The sequence below is a fragment of the Oenanthe melanoleuca genome, chromosome 21 (genome assembly GCF_029582105.1).
Source record: "Oenanthe melanoleuca isolate GR-GAL-2019-014 chromosome 21, OMel1.0, whole genome shotgun sequence".
NCBI lineage: Eukaryota > Metazoa > Chordata > Aves > Passeriformes > Muscicapidae > Oenanthe > Oenanthe melanoleuca.
Window position 1 is genome coordinate 7245832 of NC_079354.1, and position 22449 is coordinate 7268280.

Genomic DNA, 22449 nt, shown 5'->3' on the forward strand with positions numbered 1-22449 from the left:
AGTTAGTCCCTGCCTTACCCCAGCTCTGCAGTTAGTCCCTGTTTTATCCCCAGCCCTGCAGTTAGTCCCTGTTTTACCCTGGGGATCCCGGCGTTGTTGCTGTTCTCTGTAAACACAAATCATTACAGGCCGTGTCCCCCACCACCCCACCCTGCTCATCTCGCTGCAATTCCTTCTTTGGTGCTTCTGGGCATTACAGGGAGCTTGCAACTTCAGATCAGGCAGACGTACAAAAACGAGATTTTCAAAGTTTATTTTCCCTCCAAAAGTGAGATGATTTCTCTTCAATAAAAAGTTAAAATGTTTGAACTCTAGAAAAAAGGTTCATGCTTCTCACTGGTTAAATTTATTATAGCTGCATTATCAGTTTAATACATTTAGTTTGCTTTTCTGCTCATATTTCTTATAAAATGTTTTTCCAGCATTTATCACTTCCCTGTAACAGTTTTTATTGTGTTAAGCCTGATGTTATGAAGTCTTATTTGTAGGTGTACTTCTGAACTCAAAAAATACATATCTAGCACATTTCCTTGCAAATAAAAATAGTTATTTTACGTTTCTTTTAATATACTTGTAAAAGTTTCTGGTTCTTTTTAGGTTTATGCATAAGTTTAGCTTGAATATTACTCCTCTTAAAAAGACAGGGATTTTGTCAAGATGTCCACAGTGTTCTCCATTAAATTATAAAAAACTGAAGATGACAGATATTTCACTTTGAAAGGTGACTGCTACAGAGATGAAGTTGCTACTTTTCGTAAGGGTTTTTACTCCATATATCAATGTGTTTTAAGAGAGACTTGGGTCAATAATACCATGCTTTAGAATTCCCTAAATACATATTTACACAATAGACCTTAAAATATATTAGTCTATCATGTCAGCTCCTGTACTTCTATCTGGGATGTTTTATGTCCTTAACATATGACACAATAAAACTTTATTTTATATAGCATTTTTTCATACAAATTGTATCCTAAAATGCACTGTGGGGTTAAATGAGACTTTCACAAGGTTAAAATTAAAAAAAAGCTGAAGGGTGCAGGAAAATTAAGGGGGCTTTGCATGGGATGGATGTATTTAATTGAACAAAGGGAATCTGAGTGGAGAGTACAGCGAACTGTGAGCCTGTGAGCACGGTTGGAGCTGCGGAGATTATGTGAGGAAAGGCTTATTCTGAGTGAATGAGGGAGGTGGAAAGGTCACGCCTTCAGGAGCAGCTGGAGGAAGTGTGGAATAGCTCCTGGAACAAAGAAGTGGAGAGGGGGCCTGTATGGAGTCCCTAGTTTGTCGCGGGAGCCGCAGAAGGGCTGAGGGCCGCAGGAGCAGAGTGCCAGCGGAGCTGGTGCGCTGGGTGGCTGCCTGGCATGGGGCACAGCGCCCGCGCTCACCGCTGCAGCCCGGCCCCGCCGCTCCGCAGGCACAACACTCCGACAGCTCGCTCACATGTGCTTCTTGCTGCCTTGCAGAAAATTTATTTTTTTTAAATTTTTTTTTTGGTCACCCTATTCATGTAAATTAAGTAAGGCTTTTTTTATGTGATAATTATAGATAAATGTATTTAAAGTAGATCTGGATTTTTTAGTCCTCAGGAAAAAGAGGAAGAGCAATTTTTTCCCCCCGTCCCTGTCATGTGTTCGTTTTAATGAGCAATTTTAAAAAATTGAAAATAAAAGAGGAAAATGAATAGGTGTTGAACCAGCCTGTGATATGTAAATGCCAACTAGTAATTACCTAAAACCTCAATTTTCTTTCTGTTTCATCTTGCAAAACATTTCATTTCCACTGAGTGAAAACACTTAATTTTGGGCTCTGACGGCGGGAGCGGGGCGGCGGCTGCGCCGCCAGGGGGCGCGCGGGGTCCGCCGTGAGGGAGCCGTGAGGGCCGGGGGACCTCGCCCTCACGGGGCGGCTGGAGAGAGCTCCGTGCCCACGGAGCCCAGCCTGGCACCAGCACTGCCCTGAGAACGGAGTGCCGCGGCCGGGCTTTCCCTGACGGCCTTCAGGCACCGTGACTCCACCGCAGCCTCTTCCAATGTCGAATCACCCTGTGAACAAATTCTTCCCGGTGTCCACTCTTCTCCCCAGATGCAGCTTAAGATGTGTCCTCTTGTCCTGTCTCTTGTTTTCTGGGAGAAGAGCCCAAATCCCACCTGGCTAAAACCTCCTGACAGAGTTGCAGAGAGCAGAAGGGTCCCCCCTGAACCTCGTTTTCTTCAGGCTGAGTGGGACCCATGACAGGGACACAGAAGGGACCAGGTTCCTCACCCTTCGTGTGGGTGCCTCTGAGTTAGTGTCACTCACAGTCCAAGCTTTGAGAACCTAGGATTTCCCCTTTTAGGTCTTGTAATTTTTATTTTTGGTTTTTTTTGTGTTATTGTTGTGTTTTTACTTGTTTTTCAGTTGGTTATTTCTTTCCGTGTTTTTTTGGTGGCCTTTATGTGTGTGTGGCCTTCTTTTGTGTATGTTTCTGCTGAACTTTGTCAGTTTTTAGGCTGTGTCTCAACCAAAGTAATTCCTGGGGTTCTGTATGTTTTCATTTAAATCTCAGTGAAATCACAGGAGCTTCAGAGCGTTCCTCCTCCCCTGACTGACCTGAAGGTGATTCCTGTACAAAGGGCAAGTGTTTGGTGTGGCACAGGGATTTCACGGAGCAAGGGTGCAGAGCCCTGATCGGGACCAAGTCTGTCCTGGAGGAGCAGCAGTGTGGCACAGCGTGGCACAGGGGTTTCACAGAGCTGGGGTGCAGATCCCAGATCAGGACCAGGTCTGTCCTGGAGGAGCAGCAGTGTGGCACAGGGGTTTCACAGCGTTGGGTGGAGATCGCAGATCAGGATCAGGTCTGTCCTGGAGGAGCGCAGTGTATGATGTGGCACGGGGGTTTCACAGAGCTGGGTTGCAGAGCCCTGATCAGGACCAAGTCTGTCCTGGAGGAGCAGCAGTGTGGCACAGTGTGGCACGGGGGTTTCACAGAGCTGGGGTGCAGAGCCCTGAGCAGGACCAGATCTGGCCTGGAGGAGCAGCAGTGCTGGCACAGTGTGGCACAGGGGTTTCACCGAGTTGGGTGCAGATCCCTGATCAGGACCAGGTCTGTCCTGGAGGAGCAGCAGTGTCCCACACCCAGCACCGTGCCCCAGCCAGGCGGGCGGGAGCACGCTGGGACACGGGAGCGCTGCCTCCTTACTGAGATATACGGCTTCATAATTAGCCCCTTGCATTTTTCCCGAGTGCTGGCATCAGCGTTCCATGATGTGTTTCCCTGATTAACAGCTGCTTTGCAACTATTTCCGTGTGCCACCGATAACCATATTTGTCAAGTTGGTCCTGGCAGGGCACTGATTTCTTACTAAAGCACAGCCTTTCAGCTGCAAGGAGTTTTCTTGTTCACTGTTGTGCCAGGCTTTTAAGTCAGCCCTTGTTAAAACGTAAGCTAGCTTCAGCCTGATGCTTGTTAACAGGATTCTGGGTATCTCCTTTAGAGTAGGAGTGCAGAAACCTTTCACAGACAATTTAATCTTCTGAGCCTTGCAAACATACAGCCGTACACTGAGGGGGTGTTGCTGTGGACTAATATATTGATCAGTTCCATTTGCCCTATAGCTGTGGCCTTCTGGTCTGGCTGAAATAGGTTGAGTGTTTGTTGATACTGCCATATTATTATTTTTTAATACACTGGAAAAAATTAATTCCAACTTCTTTTACATACGTCATGTATATTGCCAGTGTTGATTGCTTCCGCACATGTAATGTAAACTGTCTGTGCATAGTTCATGGCCTGGGCCGCCTCTGCTTAATGAAAAGAAGTGTTGCTTTTAAACAGATACAGATCCACTCAGAAAGACAAAATACCATCCCTTGCAACGTATAATTCAAACCCAACCTTTACATCACAGGTCATCTCAAAGTCTCAGTCTATCAACAAATGCTGTTTAGTAATAACCTACAGAGGGTTCCCAGTATTAGGAAATCTGTTAGAGCTCTTACAGGCTGCACTCCTGGTGGCTTTTGAGTCTGCTTCCCACATGGAGCTCTCTTACCAAATCCTGTGTAACTTTTATTGGTGAAGAACTTTTACATTTCTGTTAATTTTATTTTTTTGAGTTGATAGAAAATGGGCATTTGCCACGGTATTTTAAATTTCATGGTTTATTTTTTTAAGGCAAGCAACTGATTAAGTAGCTTAGATTGCTTTATTGGAAACCCTGCAGCTTTGAGCACAATAAGAATAAGGCTGTCTTTAGCTTCCCCATTAACACAAAAGGTAGGGAAATGAGGATTGAAGGACCTTGGCCGCTAAGTTAAAGTCCAAGTGCTGTGCTTTGGCCCAGAGTTTGCCAGCCCTCTGCTCTCCCATAGTATCTGCAATAAAGTTTCTGTCTTTATTTTATATCTTTGACATTGAAACAGAGTATTTGGCCTGAATTTATGTCATTTATCCAGTTGCAAATACAGTCTTTGAATAATGACATTGATCTTTGAGTTGGAAAATCAAACTGTGGGACAGGACCTGCTGCAGGATTCCACCCATCTCCACCCAGTCAGAAAGCTGTCTTTATGGATCCTGTCACTGCAGGAGAGGTGGTGGTGGGAAAGCAAGTTTGTGGGACTGACTGGCTTTTAAAAGCCAATTCCACTCTTTCTTTAATACAAGTGTGCACCTGACGCATTAGATAAAGCCAGTGTGCTCTGCAGTGCGTGCTGGCAATCTGAGAATCAGTGCAGTGATACAGGGCTCATTATTTGGCAGTGCCCTAATACCATAAAAATTTGGAGAAGTGTTACAAATGCTACAGAAATAGTATGGAACAATGTTAGCAGCTGAGTCAGAGTGCTATTTGCCACATGATTTTTTTGGCTGTACACAGGACTGCAAGTCTTCTCATCTTCCTCCTCCTTTTTCTGCTGTTTAAATTATGGAGTGCAGTTGCTCTTGTTTGTGCAAAGAAAATGATCCATAGAAGGTAGGGAAATTCTTGTGTATGTTTGTTCAAAATATTGGCATTTTGACATGGCCAAAATTGCTTTGTAAGTTGCTCATGTATACAAGATTAATTATAAAAATTGAAGACATTTCAGCTCAGCCTATAGGAGTGAATGTTCAGGGGTAAATGCAAACACAGTATGAGAAACGTGGGGTTACCGGAGGGAGGAATACATGTCCAGGATTCTTTTTATGGAGTTTGTTGTTTCTTGTAATTTCATTTTGTTTTAAGATTAAAAAGGCTGTGAATAATGGAGGAAGTAATGCAGGGGAGAGATAAAATAGAAGTTTATTTTGGACTGAAATTTACTACTGAAATGTTTACATTTTTATACGGCAAAAGTAAGCTTTAATAAAGGGTTAGAGTCAATGAGATGTTCACATGGTTGTGATTGAAATAGCACAATGAAAAATACTGCTTATTTCTCACGGGTTTTGTAATACTTAAAAATTGATAATTAAATATAAGAGCTTGCAGAACTGCAAGTCTGCAGGCCGTTCGTGACTATCTCACTAAATGTGGCAGGGAGTGTTAAGGAGTATCTGAAGACACAAACAAGTAATTATTGTTAGAAGGAGAGTGGCTTTGATATGTTCATGTGTCTGTCGGGCTGCTCATTTGGGTATCTTTCTTATTCAGCATATTATCTTAAGGTTATTAGTTTGGGTGCTTTATATTTCTGCATCTGGCACAGCAATATCAGCACAGTTTAAATCTGCTCTTTGCCTGTCACCTGCGTTTCAGCTGCAGACAGATCAAGTGCACATAAATGAAGCCAAAGTGTACTTTATGTGGGGTGTTTTGCTCTGCTGTTTTGTGGTTCAAAATTACTGAATGGAGCTTGAGGAAAAAATGCAGGAAAACAAGAAAATGAAAAGAATTAAAAATACCCCATTCATTTTATCCTCCCAACTTTGAAGTGTGCTGGGACTTTGTCAAATTCCCGTCAGATAAATATGTCAATTTCATCTCTCTTCCAAATTCATTTATCATGCTTTTTTAAAAGGTGTTTTCTGCCTTACCTGATGTTTAAATTGGATTCTCTCGTTTATGCTGTTCTTTGCTGTATCCCCCATGTTTTTCTTAAATGAATTAGTAATGACAGCGTACTCCATCATACCCTCTCTACAGCCACTTTAAGGGAAGCCTGGTGATCTAAACCTTTTAACCTATTAAAGATGATTTTCCCCAATTGAATCAGACCCACCACAGGTGTAATAACTAATCATTTAAACTACACCTGCTATTATGTATTTTTAAGCCATTATGCATGTTGGATAGATGATAATTCATGTTTATTGCATTGTCCAATGGATCCGTTTTGCCTACACTAGCCTGATTAATGTATTTAAAGAAATAAGAGATGCAATTTAAAAGAAAAAAACATTGATGGAATGCACTGAGGAGTACATTGAAAGTGCCATTAAACCCATCAGAACTTTGCTCTCTGACCAGAAATGCAAGCCTTTGATTCAAACACAAAGTGAAACTTAGTGATTTCAGGAGTGATGCTGTATTTTCCCTTCTTTATCTGCTGTCAGAGTTTTGGAAACCTTTTTGGAACTGAATTCCAGAAACTATATTTTAAGATAAACTCTTAAAGACCTGAATAACATGGGTCTAGCTTATTGGGATGGTTAATTTTAGCTCTAGAGAAAGGAAGTAATCTCTTCCACTAGTTCTCATGGATGTGTTGTTAGCATATTATTCCTCATGATGCCACAATCAGAACAGATATTTTTGTATAAAAGTGGAGAGAATCACTGATGCAGTAACATGTAATAACATGTGTAACAATATAGGGAAGTATGTGGAAAATGGAACTACCATATGAAGAAAAAAATCAAATACCTTTCACTGGAATTAAATGGAAAGGTAAAAATCTAGTGCTGTTGTTGATGCCACTGAGTATTGTCCCAGACTTTACTCTTTACTTGTAATAAGTGCTCTGTTTTAGGTGCTCTTTCACCTTAAAGAAGGATGTAGATGTCAGTTTGTAGACAAAAGTAACCTGGGCTTTTGCTGGCGTGGAATATAAATATATATATACACATATATATATATATATATAAATACTTGCCTACCCATTTGTGTCTTTCAAAGTGACTTTTTGGATTGTTGTTATGTGATCCAAAACATATGAATTTGCTGCTTCTCTAGTCATGAGAAGCTGAGGTTTATTTATTGCTTTCAATAAATTAGAATGATGACAGAAAAGGCCTTAATGTCTTAGAATCTGCAGGGAGCTTTAAGTCAGATAGAAAGGAAGCATTATTACAATAAGCCAGCTGTTACAGATCTCATGCATTGACTCAAGATTGGCTTTAATTGTAGGAGCCAACATAGGTAAGAAGATCACAATATAAATAACAGAAACACCTAATAATCATAAAGAAGTTTTTTGTACAGATAGAGCTGCTCCCAAAGTAATTAAACAAGAAACTTCTAGGTTGAAACACAGTAATTGTGCTGTCTGTTTAGAGTTAAACCACAAGCTCTGACATGTGTTGGACCATTTCTGAAAGGTGGTGTTGTCTCTGTGATGGGTGTGTTGTCTTACCTTGCAGTCCACAATGCCTAATATAAAACAGGGATTTGACCATACCTAACTTGGGTCTTTTCTCTCTTTTTTTTCTCCAATCCTCCTACCCTCCCCAGATTGTGACAGCAGTGAAATTTTTACAGAATCCACGGGTCCGCCAAAGTCCTCTTGCAACCAGAAGAGCATTCCTGAAGAAGAAAGGTATGAGCTCCTTAGGTTGTGATCTCAATGATAATGAGGGACGTGGAATTAGTGTAAAGTATTGCTATGGAATATTAGATGTTACGGACAAAGCAATTAGTCTGTCTCAGAAGAAGATCTGAGGTTTATAAGAAATATCAGTCTCTTTTCTTCCCAACTGGCTCGTGCAATATTTGCACCAGATGTGGAATGGTAGAGTACAAAAGACACATGGGAAATTTCTGAGTTAACTGCTATCAGATCTTTTCTGCAATAAGGATGGTTCAGAGCTGTGCACTAGCTGGTCAGTTCAAACCTTACTGATACTGGCTTTAGAATGGCCAATCTCTGGGTGAAAAGGTCAAATGTTTCCAAAGAGAGCCAGAGAGAGGCAAAGAACTTGGTAAAAGTCAACAAGGTCAGGTTAAGGTCAAGCTTGAGGTCAACCTGACTTTCAGGCTGAAATGGTAAACTACTGACTGAGTTTAGCCCTTTCCTATAGCAGGGATAGAAGACAGATCCTGACAAATCCTATATCATCTTAGTGAGGTGCAGCATACTTTGGTCATTGCCTACAGAGAATTTATTTTACTTTACGTCTCATGGTGGAACTATCTTTTGTTCCTATTTCATTTCTAAAGTTTTTATTCCACAACTTGCCGTGCATTCCAGGTGATGTTCACTCCATATTTTGCTACAGTCCTGGGACCATATTGCTTACCACAAGATGTAAATAATGGCAGTTTTAATTTGAAGTTAATTATGTGCATTGTGGAGCACTGTAAGGTGTTAAAATGATACTGAAAATACAGATTCCAAACTTCAGAAGGGAGTGACCCACATATACATTGAAGTCATAAGTACTTCAAGGTACATCAAATTCTGGAGCTAAAGATCTTGAGCTTTGAAAAGTAGGGAAGCTTATGAAATGCGTGTTTTTCTGTTTGGATTTACAAACTGCTTATTGAGATGCCTGAGACCTGAAGTCATGAGATAGAGAGTTCAAGTACATGCACCACTGTGCTCATCTTGAATAGCAGATGACCTAGAAGGGAATGGTAGCCTTGTGCTTTGGCAGCGATGTCATGACAAGTGGTTCACAGGCACATTGTTTGGAGTGTGTTCCTCTCACTGCTTGTCCTGGTGCCAGTGAAGAGGACATTCCAATCACATAGGTATGGTGCTCGCTCTGCCCTGCCATCAGGATGACATTAAAATTTGGAGCCTGTTGGTCGCTGTACGCCATGAGTTTTTCCTTGAAATATGTGGACCTATGGGGAGTAATTAATCATAAAAGCTTGGGGATTTCAACTCTATCATCGAAGCAATGAAGCAAGGGAAAGCTGAGCCTAAAAGCTGTGCTGATTACCCAGGGTAACCTGATACAAAATCTATTGTTGCCGAGAGATCCTTAGCCCCCAGTATATTGTGCAATATTATAACTGCCTGATCTTCTTCTGTGCTGACAATGACCAGTTAGTCCTCATTTTCTCTCTCAACACAGCTGGGTTAGAATTTCATTTGCAGAAGGTATTTAGAGCAATTTAGAGACAAATGTCTCTGGTGTTTGCTCTGCACTTCCCCACTGCAGGCTTCACTGAACAGTTTTTCGTATCAGGAGCTCCATCTAATCTGTTTAATTTTAATAAATCCCTGACTGGGAGAAGAGGAAGGGTGGGGAGATGGAGGCACAGAGAACTGTGGCCGGACTAATACTTCTTATAAATTACTTGGCTAATAATTACTAAAGAGCAGAAATGGTTTGGTAGAACTGTTTGTTTGTTCCTGCTTGTTAATTAGCCCTCCTTCCCTCTGTACTAATTATTTTTTTTTCTAAACTTAGCCATGGCAGATAGGAAGGAGTAGGGTCCAGTAGTGCCTGTGCCCAGCCGTCACTGGCAATATGTCCATATGGAATGTGAGCTGTGCCCAGTGCTGTGGTACCTGTGTGGTCTGGCACAAAGAGCCAGTCTCGGAACGCAGATGTCACGGCTCATTTAGCCGAGTGGATGGGGGACTACAGGCTTTGGTGGACTGTTTCCCTATTCTCTGATGTACAGTCCCTGTCATCCCAGTGGAATGTTTATCCCCAGCTGAGGCTGTCTGGTAGAGAAGTCCTCACTGCCAGTTGAATAAAGTCCTGCAAGCCTGACTTGGCTTAAGAAATTTTGCTTCTGAGACTCACAGAGGTGGTTCTGCCTAGAATTATTATATTTTCTTCTTTTTCTATAAGCATCTCCTTCCTCAAAAAGCCTGATTGAATTTTATTTCCTTTTAGTATAGGAGCTGGATTTGGGCTTAGTACATTTCAGTGAGATGAGCAATGAAAGTTTTTGCAGGATTATCAGCTGGACTGGGTTTGGTGAAACAGTTGTAGAGGATAAAATTGGGTGTTCGTGGTTTTGTGCAGTTCAGGTGGTGCTGAGCTGCTCTCTCTGGCACAGGGGGTGATACAGCATTGATGACAGTTGGGAGAGTGAAGGTATCCTGGATTTGTAAAAGGGCTTTCAAAAGTCAGATGAGATTTCTCTGTTGTCTTAAGCACTTTTAAACTCCCATATACAGAGGCATTAATGAGAAACATGAAGTTATTAGAATCATTTATCATTTTCTTTGAAGCTTACACTGGCATTTTGTGTAATTTATGACATTTCCTCCTTTTTATCATGAACTTCTTCAGATGAAGGGAAAAACAGCTGTTTCCCCTCAGAGTATCTGAAAGAAAAGAAAGGCAGAAAAGATGCTGTTTGTTTTTTGTCCAACTCGCTGATTCTGCTGATGACATGCCACAGAATCAGCGGCGCCTTGGGAGTAATTAGACAGCATGTGGGGCTTAAACCCTTATGGAAATGTGTCTGTCATTTAACTGTTGTGCCTCAGATGTCCTGCACTGCTCAGCTACCCATCCGGTAACTCATGTGCCTTGTTAATTTGGTGTCTCTGAATCTCTTAAGTTCTGGCAAGACAGAGAAACGGGGTGGAAATGCACTATACATGGGAAGCTCTGTTTTCAGGGTGCTGGGTTTTTGGGGCAGAGGAGGGGAAAACTGCTAAGTTACAGACTTGTTGTGTCATCTTGGATGAAGAACTGTTTTCTTAGTTGCTTGGTCTCTTCATCTGTAAAATCACTACAGTAATGCCTTTCCAGAGTGGGATTGTGGAAACTGATGAAAGCATATGCAAAGCTCAGAAATAATAGTGATGGAAGAACAGAGGTGCATTAGAGCAAGTTAATGTACAGTTGTTGAGTTATGTTGGGAAAATGTCCACTCAGAAGGTTTTCTGCAGTGCATCAGTTTTCCAGAATTTTTTTCCAGTGTCAAGATGCCAGACTGTAGTGATTTCTGAAGAGATGAAAAAATTATTTAATTCCACATGCCCTTCCCAGTCAGAGCTCAAAGGCACTTGATCCCCTGGAACAAATGCTGTCAGCCCGAGAATCTCCATTCGAAAACTGACTTAATTTTCTTCCTCTTTCTGTTGTCTGCATTCTTAGAAGTTGAACCTGCATTTTCCCCTTTGTCAAAGAAGTGACTCACCTTCAGGACCTGAGGGAAGGGGGCACAGTCCACTGCTGGAGGGCTTAAGAAAGCAAATTCTTCAGCAGATTTCAATTTAACCCTCTTTTATTACTCTTCTTTTTTTCATAATTTAAGTCCATTTCATGAGGCAGTTTGCATGTCCTTGAATGGAATCTCGTTACCATGAAAGCTTTTTTAGCATTGATTTCATAACAGTCTTAATTTAATAGTGCCGTCATTACTGAGAAGCTCTGAGAGTGAGGCCCCAGCTTTCCAGGTCACTGACCTTTTAATTACAAACCTTGTTCTGATGGCCAGGTTATCGACTGGACAGCTCCCAGCTCCTGCCCCCAGCATGGAGATGAAAATAACTGCCTTTCCTCCCCCACTTTCAGAAAAGGGAGGAAAAGAAAAGTAACCTCTTATGTTTCCAAAATTAATTTTCTCCTTCAGCTTTACTTTGTAATTAATTCTTTAACGTGTCTCAGTGAAGCTCAAACAGTTTTTGCAAAGGCTTTTCTTGAGAAGAAAATACAATGCAAGCCAATAGAGTCCAGTGCCAACTCAGCCAGAAAAACAGAGTTAGTAACCTGTGGTGTCAAAATACCTATTCCAGGCCAAACTGCTCTGGCTCTGCAAATCTTATGCTCATCTAGAAAGTACCATGCCTGATACACAAATGTGGGGTTAGACCATTACTGTGGACTGCTCAAGGAATGCTAGGTGACTTGTCCTTCTCTTCAAGCTTCCTGCCAGGATATGGGTTTGAGAGATGGTGAAGAAAAGGAGGAAGGGCCTTATTTCATTGCTCTGCTGCTGTTGGCTTCTCCACAGTGGCTCGTGTGGGCTGTGGTGGATTTGTGCTGTAGACAGTGTTGGTAGTACAGGGCTGTTTTAGCTGCATCTGAGCAGTGCTTACACCTCAAGCCGAGGCTTTTCCCACTTCTCCAGCAGTGAGGAGGCTGGAAATGCATGAGAAGTTGGGTCAACTGTCCCCAGCTGGCCAAGGGAACAGAGCTAATCTGTTCACTGTTTGCATTACAAATCAAAAACATAGCCCATACTAGCTGCTAAAGACACAGCACAATTGCACAATTGATTGTGTGAGTGAAACTGGTCCTGTTTTGGACTTGCAGCCCAGGTAACTTGTTCTCTAGCTGCTCATACCAATGCCTGCGCAGACCTCATCACTTGCACTTGCAAAGCTGCAAGCAAGACCTGAAATTCAGGTACTGATAGCAAAAACTTATTGCAAGAACATGCTTATTATTTTAAGCTTCCAGTACAAATCAACACACAGTGAGAGAAAGTTCACTAGCATGGGTAGAAGCAGGGAGGTGCTTTCTGATTGTTTAAGAAGTTTGCAGCAGGTGTTCAAGTAGTATAAAGTAAATCTGACATCTTGTGTAGATGTACAAAAATGACTGTAGCGGTTGAATGGCAGCACATTTCTGCATTTTCACGATGCGTTTAATGCTTTTCATTTCAGGATTTTGGAGCACATTGTACCCATTGACTATGGAAACTTTGCAGCTAGTTGCATGGAGCATGTTCGATGGTGTTTACAGGGTTATCTATCATTATCGCAATCATGCTGAGATCTAGATCTCACTGTGCTTCCCACTAAAAAGCATCCAACTCTGAGGTGGAGGACAGCAGCTGCTCAACATCACTGTGATTTTTAGGAGAGGAAATGAAGAATACTTTATCTAAGTGATCTTGCAGAGGGAGCTTTAGGGATAGAGAATGTAATTACTGAGTAAAAAATTTGCTAAGATTCTTGAGGAGCACTGTGGGATATTTAATTACTAAAGATGGTTGGGCCTCTGTTTATGGCTGTGCAAGACAGCTAATGTGCCTTAGAATATTTTGCTAGGTTAAAGACAAATGTGTTCTACACCTGTCATGCAACCAGGTTGTCCTTTAGGTGCCTCCCATCCAAGCTTTGGCTCTACACAGCCCTGCATAAATGGGGAAATGTGATTGTCTCCCAAAGAGCTTGTTAGGGAGCTTAAGAATGAGGAGTGAGAGAATGAAAGCTGTCATTGCTAACAAACTCACACCAGTTCCTATCTAAATCAGCGTTAGTGGTAATCACATCCATTTGTGGCACTCTGCTGTGTTTGCCCGGTGCTGATAATGCTCAACATACAGATTTCCACTCCTGGAGTATCATAATGCAGAAGAATAGATGTGCTCCTGATCCAGAAATTAGTTCCACCTTTCTGTGTTTTGTATTAGTTGTCTTCTTTCTTCTTCTTGAAAATGATTGAGGATCTCTATCCATCTGCTGAGAAGGAGATGTCTTCCTGTCCTGCCACTCTTTCGTATGCAGATCTGTCACCTGCTGCTCAGTACCAGCCTATTCATCATGCTGACTCTTTCCCCCCATCAATTTACATTACTGTTTGTGATGTCTGAACTTGTTATGAACTTTATGGATTTTCTTGGCTTCTTTGGTGACAAGGAATGTACAGTAGTGCTAACAAAATGTGGTAAACTGCTCAGCCTTAGGACATCCTGGGAATCAGATCTGGTGCTTCTTTGGAGTTACAAGGGTTTTGGTAAGAATATAGTTGAAGAAACCCTTCACTGTCATTCCTCAGGAATGTTTGGAAAGTTTGGAAAACCTAGTCAGTTGAGTCCCTGTACACATGGAGAAATCAGTTTATTGCTGTCTCTTACTCTTGCCCCCGTCATTAGTCCTTGTGAGAGGGCAGAAACCCCTCTGACACCAGGTTAGACATGACTGCCCATGTGATGCAGTGTACAAAGGAAGCCAATCCTTTCTTGGCTTGAAAATTATTGATAAATTGGAACAGACTGGTTTAATGCTTAGGCGGTTGTGCATGCTACAAAATGCTGTTTGTAAGCTTATTTTTAAGAAATAATTGGAATGTCATGGGTTTAATGATATCTCTCCACTTGGCTATCTGACAGTAACTATGTAATGTAAAAGAGCTGTTAAAAATGGCTTTGCAAAATTAACTCCTATTGCTCATTGAGTATATTTTGAGTCATATCTACCTTGTTTACTGACAAAGTAATGTTTCCATTCCTGGTAGTACTGAAAAAACAGTACTATTACAGCAGGGTGAATTGAAGTCTATCCTAGAAGATAATGCTAAAATAGTCAGTTATATTCCAAGGCCTGAAACTGTTAGCCTTAGTGATGGGCCAAAAGGACTCAGCCCCTAAGTCTGACTTGTAAATTTAATTATTTATTTATGGTTTTGAGTGAAAGTAAATGCCAAGTCCAAGAGAAAGTCACTTCTATAGTTACAGTCTAAGAGCAGACATGGGAGAGCTGAGACATGACTGCTTCCTTGGCTTTGGGTAAATTTCTTGTTTGCAGCTTGCCCATCTGTAAAATGGGGTTAATTACCACTTTTGCCTTATTGACTCAGTAAGATTTATGTTAGCTGTGTTCATGAACTGCTCTGATATGCTTGTTTCAGAGTTCTTGGTGCTGCTGTGTGTGATTTTGGAAGGTACTGCAGTAAAAGCCACACTTTCAGAGAGATTAAGAATTTTCTTCCATCAGCTGTGTATGGGAGGGGAAAGCTGCAAACTTTAGAATGTTAGAATGTCAAGGCTCAGGCAGATTGCGTGCAATCCTAATCCAGCCCTGGAGCTTTGACCTTTGAAGAAGGATTCACCTTGAGATGGTTGAAGAAGTCCATGTACGTTTGTATAAAAATATTTCTGTGACAGACGGAATTTGTTTTTCATGGTCGTCCAGCCCAGGGTTTCCCCACAGTCTTCCCAGAGCAAGTAAGTGAATTCAGCTTCTGACCTGCTCTGAGCATGAACCTGGTGTTCTAAGTCTAAGGAGACAGCCTTCCCTCTTGAGGCTAAAGCAAGGAGTGTGGTTAGGATAATCTGTGGTCTTCTGCTGAAATCCATTTCAGACCTAATGATACTTTCCTGCTAGGAGAGATAAAATAAGTTCCTGTATGAGATAATTCTCTAGGATCTCTTAGACAACATTTCTGTTCTGTTTAAGATTATGTGTCAGGTCCTCGTGAATATGAAATCCTACAGTTTACTTTTCTGTTGCACACTGTTCCCTCTCAATTTTAGTCTGGAGTGCAATCATTCTTTCCTTAACTAAGAGGTTAATTTAGTTCTTGGTTCATTCCTTGCTATTCTTTCTCCTGGAGCCTAGTCCAGATGACTCCAGTTCCCCAGGACCAGAGCAGAGAATTCATTCTCATGGAACCTGAGGCGCTCTGAAGTAAAAGCTGTTGACTTTGTCATACCGTGCAAATGTGCATTGCTTTTAGCAAGACAATAAAGGGTAAATGGGGTGATCTCTGCTCCTGTGGAGAGGTCAGGTGGTTACATTACACAATCTTCCAGAGCATCTTGCAGCAAATACATGGGTTATATTAAAAGTTGCAATCATATCATTTTTTAAAAGTAAATTGCTGACCTTATGCAGTGGAATCAGCTTTATTGAATTTCGCCAAAAATGCGTTTATAATCCCCCCACCCCTGCATACACATGATATTCATGTCCTTGCTGCCCATGTGGAAATGTCCCTTTTTACGGTGATAAAATTAAATTTGTCTTTGTCTGTGCCTTGCCTCACCTTTTAAGATTCCATTCTTTAGAGACACTAGTGGATATCCATACCAGAAAATGAAGATGGGCAATATCCCTGCACGGCTGGCTGGCTGATTGTGAGCCAACTACCACGGAACAAATAAATAAGCATTTCACATTTAGAGGACATAATAAATAAAGCATAAAAAGCATAAAACATAATAAATAAAGCTGAGGACAGGTGTAATATGGGTATTTTTATAGAAGTGTTGTGTCCTTAGCATAGGTAAGAATTTTTTTTGACTTGGAAGTACCTACACATTGCTTCTGGATTTTTTCTAATTGCTCTGCAATATGAAATGTAAAATCCACTAACAGTTGTTGTGTTACTTATAGTTCTGTGTTATGTGTCCTCCTTCAAAAATAACTAACCATAAAACTCTCTGGGCTTTGGCCACCTACAGCCTCCTTCCTGAATTCACTTGAGAAAAAGGTGTTTTGTTGCATGCTTACAAATTTAACACATCTGTATCCCATATTTCTATGCCACTTTGCATCTTCAAAGTACTCAACAAATACTAGTTGACTAAGCTTGTGACACCCTTTATGAAATGGCAAGTTTATAAGATTAATTTAAAGCACTTCTGATATATTTTTTTCTTCATTAGACCTTTACATTCTTGAAACAGTTTGCAAACTCCACATTTTAGTGGGAAACCTGAGACAGATGTGTATAACAGTTAGATCTGAGAAAATTCTGACTGCCAGCCATAGATCTAGAAATACAACCCCATGCCATACTGTCAGTGTGATGTACTGATGTATAGAATTTTCAGTAAAATTACTTAAAGCATATTAGTGTTTATCCACCATTCCAGCCCCAGCTGCTTTGAGAGTTGGTAGAAGAGGTTAAGCTGGTTTTATTTAATAAAATCAACACAAAGCATCTAAGTAACTGAGGGGACAGACTGGCCTCTGCAGTGTTAGCCTGGATCCCTTCTTACAGCATCCCCCAACCTGTGTTTTTTATGTAGTGTTTAAAAGACTGTTGCTCGAAGGTACGGGGAAGAATATCAGAATGTCATTACTCCAGCTCTTCAAGTAACCAGGAGAATGCAGCTGTTAAACTCAAGATATAAAATACATGTTTAAAAGATGACTCTGTATGTGTTTAAAAAAGAGAGCGAGAGAGGATTCAAGGGAACCAAAAAATAGCAGGTTCCATTACTGTAATTAAATGGCAGCATTTAACCTATCAGGCCGTTGCGTGTGTGTGAGAGACGAGCAGGGAGCTGCATTTGAAATGATCACTGGCTTCCTTGGGGGATAGAGTAGTTAAATAATTTGTTTGCGAGGTGTGAGTTTAGTGTCGGTAAAGCAAGTGCTTGTGTGTGTGTCTGTGGAGTGGGAGAGCTGAGAGTGGTGTTGGCAGCGTCTGCACTGGCAGTAGGATCACAAGCTGCTCCTGCCTGATTGTTGGGTGCTCTGCAGGCAGGGCCTCACCTGGTCCCACAGCTTTCATCAGAAAAGGAGAGCTTTTTTCACACCAGGCCACCTGAGACAGACAGCAGTAGCAGTAAAAGAAAACCAGGGAGGAAATAGAGGAAGGAAAGAATTGGTGTCAGTTTTGTGAGCTGTTGTGTGTGGTCCTTGCACTTGGCCCTCAGGGGTCTGTTGATCCCTGGGGACCAAGGATGGAGCTCTGCTCAGGGATCTGCCTTAAACAGCACATCAGACATTGCTTCGTTACCCAGCACTGTGGCTGTGCCTGGCAGGATCCCTGTAGCTGTGCCTGGTCAGATCTCTGAGCCTGCCAGGATCTCTGTGCCTGCCAGGATCCCTGTAGCTGTGCCTGGCAGGATCCCTGTGCCTGGCAGGATCCCTGTAGCTGTGCCTGGCAGGATCCCTGTGCCAGCATGGATCTGCTAAGGGCAGCCTTGGCCCTTCAGCACTGCCCTTGACTCGGAGCCCTGTGTTAGTGCAGTTCTTGGCACCCCAGAGAGGAGACATGGGCTTATGTAGTGCTTAGAAGAGAGTATCTTCCCATTTTTATTCCCTTCTTTTTATTTGTACGGTATTTTGTTTGTTGAGGGAGTATATCCTAGCCCAGGAACTCCAAGAGCTATTCTCATATTTTGAACTGCTTTGGCTGCCTTCCCTTCTGATCTGACTTGTGTTATATTGCAGGAACATGGCCTCAAGTGTTTTTTAATGTTTACTCCAGTTTCTATGTGAATTCTGTATAGCCACTCCCATTTTAACTGCTGGGCTGGAATTTTTTTTAGGCTTTATAAGACAACAGACGGTGTTAAAAATATAGATATTTCTGTATTTCCTTATTGATTGTTCAACCCCAGTGACTGGATTTTGAGGGCAGCACTTGCTAAAAGGAGACCAGAGAAATTCCATGTATTTTAGCACCCAATCAAAGCAATTAATGAATTTTATTCCTAGATGAGAGCTAGAAATCTGAAACTATTTCCATAGATGATCTACAAAAAAAGGTATGAATATGTTATTTGAATAATTCGTTGCAAATGCTTTACCTAACTCAAGTGCATATAAGGCATATGTAGATTTTCAAACCTGTCAGTCTTTGCACATGATGATTGTGGCAGTCGGAAATGTTTTAGAAAAGATACTGTGTAATATTATTTCTCTTTCACAGAGATAGAAACTGAGGCAGATGGAGGTTAAATGGCCTACACAAGGTCAATAGCAAGGCTGGGAATAGAACACAAATGTGTGGAGGCTTTTTATTATACTAATAAGGAAACTCCGGAGGTGTGTTTGGCATGGTAATCGGAACCCCAGAGAACTAGAAGCAGTTAGTGTGTTCTGTGCATGTCCCCAGGGAGCAATGATGAAACTCCTTTTCTACCTTACCACTCCAGTTCTCCGTGTGTGGTCACCATAGTTTTTACACCACTTAACCTCATTATTTTTAGTATTGTTAGCATTAGTCGTCCTTTGGGCGTTTAATCCAGGCTCTTTAATTTTCTCCAGAGCCCTGAAGAGGCTCTGTGGAAGCCACAAGGGGAGAAAAAAAAGCAATAAACAAACCAAAAGATGAAAAATGATCTTTTGAGACTGCTTCTATTTTGTTGACTTGTCCCCTAATGGTTTTTTGTGTTTGTTGTTCTTTCATTCTGCTTAAATGTCTAATCTTGGTTTCTTAAAAGTTCATTTACTATTGTTTCTTTCTTCCCCGCCCAAGATTAACATCCTGTGTGATGACATAGATGGTTGTTGTCTAAATGAATGTGACGTAACCAACAAAATTGTGTAGGGTGGGTGGAGAAGTATATATATACTTGCGTTAAAAATTACAAAGTAAGTTTGTCTTTTAAACAGAAGGTATTTCAACACTGTTACTTGCAGAATCAGCCTTTAATTTTACAGGTGGCTACCTTTCTAGTAACATTCAGCAAATATTTTAATGGCATGTAAAAAATTTTTCAAAAACAGAATACCAAGGAACAAGGGTGATTTATAATCTTTAGTGAATTCTTGCTGACATCTCTTTTTATAATAGTGTAGTAGCATCTCTGTCTTTCTGGGGGAAGTGCAGACCAGATTTACCTGAAACATTTGTACCATAATAATCAAATATGTAGCATTTAGATGCAATTTTCTTAATTCAACTTATCTTCGTAGTGTGATGTTACCTGACTCACAGGAGTCGAACACTGATTCCACTTTATAGAAATTGGGTTAGAGGAGCCAAGGTGCTCTATCAGGTTGTGAGCAAACACCTCTCAGAAAAAGGCATGTGTTCATGGCTCCTCACCCAGTGTTGGTCTCTTTAAATTTTCCATATGTTTTTCTCTACACACTTCCATGTATTTTTACATTTTGTTAAAACGTGCAGTTGTAGCTCTGTGCGCTCTCCATGCTCCCTATAGCAACTTCCTGACAAAGGAGTGTCCAGTGTGTCACACTATGTTCAGTGCTTCTTTGTGTGTTCTTCAAACACTCAGACTTCATTTATAGACACTTTATATGATTTATCCCGTGATAAGTCTCTACAAATGGGTTTGTTTTGTTCCTTTCTAAAGTTTAAAGTAAAAGAGGAAATAAATAGCATTGAGGCAAGTTGCTTTTCACCTTGCAGTTCATGTTCATCTGCAGAGGCTGCTCTGTGACTGGTTTTGTCTAAGGCAGAAAACAGCCAGGTGCTCTTGTTAGTGTGTTTGGGGCAGTTGGTAATTGAAGAGTAATGCAAGGAAGGGGAAATGGTGCATCATTTTATATGTGATATAAATTCTTTTATATAAAAGAAATTTTTTTATATAAAAGAATTATTTTATATAAAACTAACTCATCCTTCAGATATTCTGAAAAATCTGGCTAAAGAATTTCATATCATGGCTTGAAATTGTTGTTCTTTTACACAATTCCTTGCTTTTGAATGATGAGTTGGGCAGTAAGAGTGGCAGGTTCTAGAATTTCAAAGCCAGCCCAGTCCAGTAATCCCAGATCAGCAGTGAGTGATCCAGAGTTCCATGTAAGGGCTGGGCTTTGAGGTCAGGCCTTATACAGTCTGTGTTCACCCCCACACCACAGAAAGGCCTGGGGATTCTTCACTGCTATAACAAGCTGGAGTTTAAAATGCCTGGTTGACTGCAAATCCCCCCTGGCCAACTTCTTCTGGATCAGCACTGGAATTCTTGGGACATGCTGGTTCACGTTGTTGGAAATACAATTTAAGATTGGTGTTCCAAAGGTAAATCAAAACCAAATCTCCTGTATTGCTGGTGTTTTACCTTACTTGAATTTAAGACCACCTCTGGCTTTCTCTTCAGAAGCTCCTAAAGATAATATCACAGATCAAAGAGTAGCCAAAGGCTAATCGTTTTGTTACTCTTGCTCAAGAAGCTGCTTAACAAAATATATTTTGTTCACACAAAATAAATGGATCTGAAGCACAAATGTTTACTGTCACTGCTGCTGTTAAAATATGTGGTAAGCTTTATAAGCTGTGGTAGTGATGCATTTCTTCACGGCCATGTACCAAACTGTCCTGCTTTTGGAAATGAGCATGTAGAAGAAATTAGTATTCTTTCACCTTTACAGACATGGTGTAGTTCCCAATTTAATATGAAAATGCACAGGCCTGATGTGTACTCTGGGCAGGTTTCTTCCCTTCTGTGTGCAGGGTTTTTCTTTGTAGCCTGTCTTTGCTTCACACTGACTGTTGGATGCTTTGGGTCTGACTCCTTCTCTGGTCTGCACAGTACCTGGCACCATACCTGCCCAGTGAATGCCTTCTGGGATCTCTGAGGAGCATTATGGTACAAATAAAGAGGATCAGGAGCCATCACTGTGAGACTTGTTTCTGTGCAGGAATAGCAGCAGGAATTTACAGGTCGCAGGTTGTATGTGCTTGGAAATGTACCTGTTTAGTGTACCTAATACTTGTTTTGTCTGAATGCCTGGTCTTATTTCCGGGGAATTGTCAGTTGTGGTAATGATTCATGACAGCACTATGGTTACTGGAGTAGTGTCTCTTCCATTAGCTCGATTTTTTGCTCTCTAAGGACTTCTTTTAAACAAATGTCAGAGCCCTGGTTATGTACTATTCCTGATAAACTACCTTAGAACTGGTATCCTGGCATAGTCTTCAAAGCCTTCAAACCCCAAGTAGATACTAATTTGAAATAATTTCAAATATGCAGAGGTTTTTGTTCTTATGTCTTACATCATGAGCTGTCCTGTGTTCTGTGTGGCAGCACTGCCTTGCAGGTTGGTGACACATGTTGTGTCTGTGGCTGCAGCAGACAGTGCCCATCCTCTGCCAGTGTCCACTCCAGGGAGGCTTTCCATCAGCTACTGTGCTGATGCTCCTTTGATAATGGAAAGGAAAAGCTGGAGGCAAGAGCCTAAAAATAAAAATATCACCATCACAGATGATGAGAAAATAAAAACTCCTTCCATTTTTAGGAGAGATTTTTTTATGTTACTGAAAGACTTGTTTCTTCTGTCTTTTTTCCTGACCATGGTGTTCTGAGAATGATTTTGTGATAGGTCTTTAGAAGAAGGTACCTAAGTTTGAATTTAGTCAGTTTTTTTGCATATACTTGTGTTGGAATGTAAATGAGCTTTGTAACAAAACTTCTGGCTCTGTAATTCAGGTTGGTGAGGACTTCTGGACCTGTCTTGCCTCATTTAGAGTCATGTTGCTATCTCCTTTTTTTTCCCTCTATTTTGAACTATTTGTGGAGCAAAAATTATGCCTGTTGAATTATGCTGTGTGCTGCATGAAGACTTGTTGTAGATTAATTTAGAAAAGAGGTGTCCAAATCCTTTGAGGCTGTGGTAGCACTCCATGTGCTGGGACTTTGGCATTGCAGAATGCCGAGCGTGACTCCTATTTTCATCCTGCACATGGCTCCTTGAATTCTCCTCTTAGTGCCTTGACCCTCATGTATAGCTTAGTATTGGGAGCTTTTCCTAAAGGTGTCTCTCTATTTCTCTCTCTCTTTCTTTCTTATATGGAATAGAGATAACATACTTCATATAAGCCAGGAGCTTACTTTACATTAGAAGAGGAAGACCTGACCTCTCTTGCTGCAAGTGAAACTGTTTTTTCCCTGCCTTGAAACTACCAGTGAAATGCATTTTGGACTGACTTATAATGCTGTGATTTATGCTGTGGTGTTTTTTGTGATATTACAA

General features: G+C 41.2%; 1 protein-coding gene across 1 annotated transcript in view; it reads left to right on the forward strand.

The window, feature by feature from the left end:
• PEX14 (peroxisomal biogenesis factor 14) overlaps window positions 1–22449 on the forward strand; it is a 68368-nt gene that overhangs the window by 24901 nt on the left and 21018 nt on the right. Inside the window, exon 2 of the mRNA XM_056508211.1 lies at window positions 7638–7722. Within this exon, the coding sequence (XP_056364186.1) occupies window positions 7638–7722 (85 nt within the window). The remainder of the gene's footprint in view (window positions 1–7637; window positions 7723–22449) is intronic.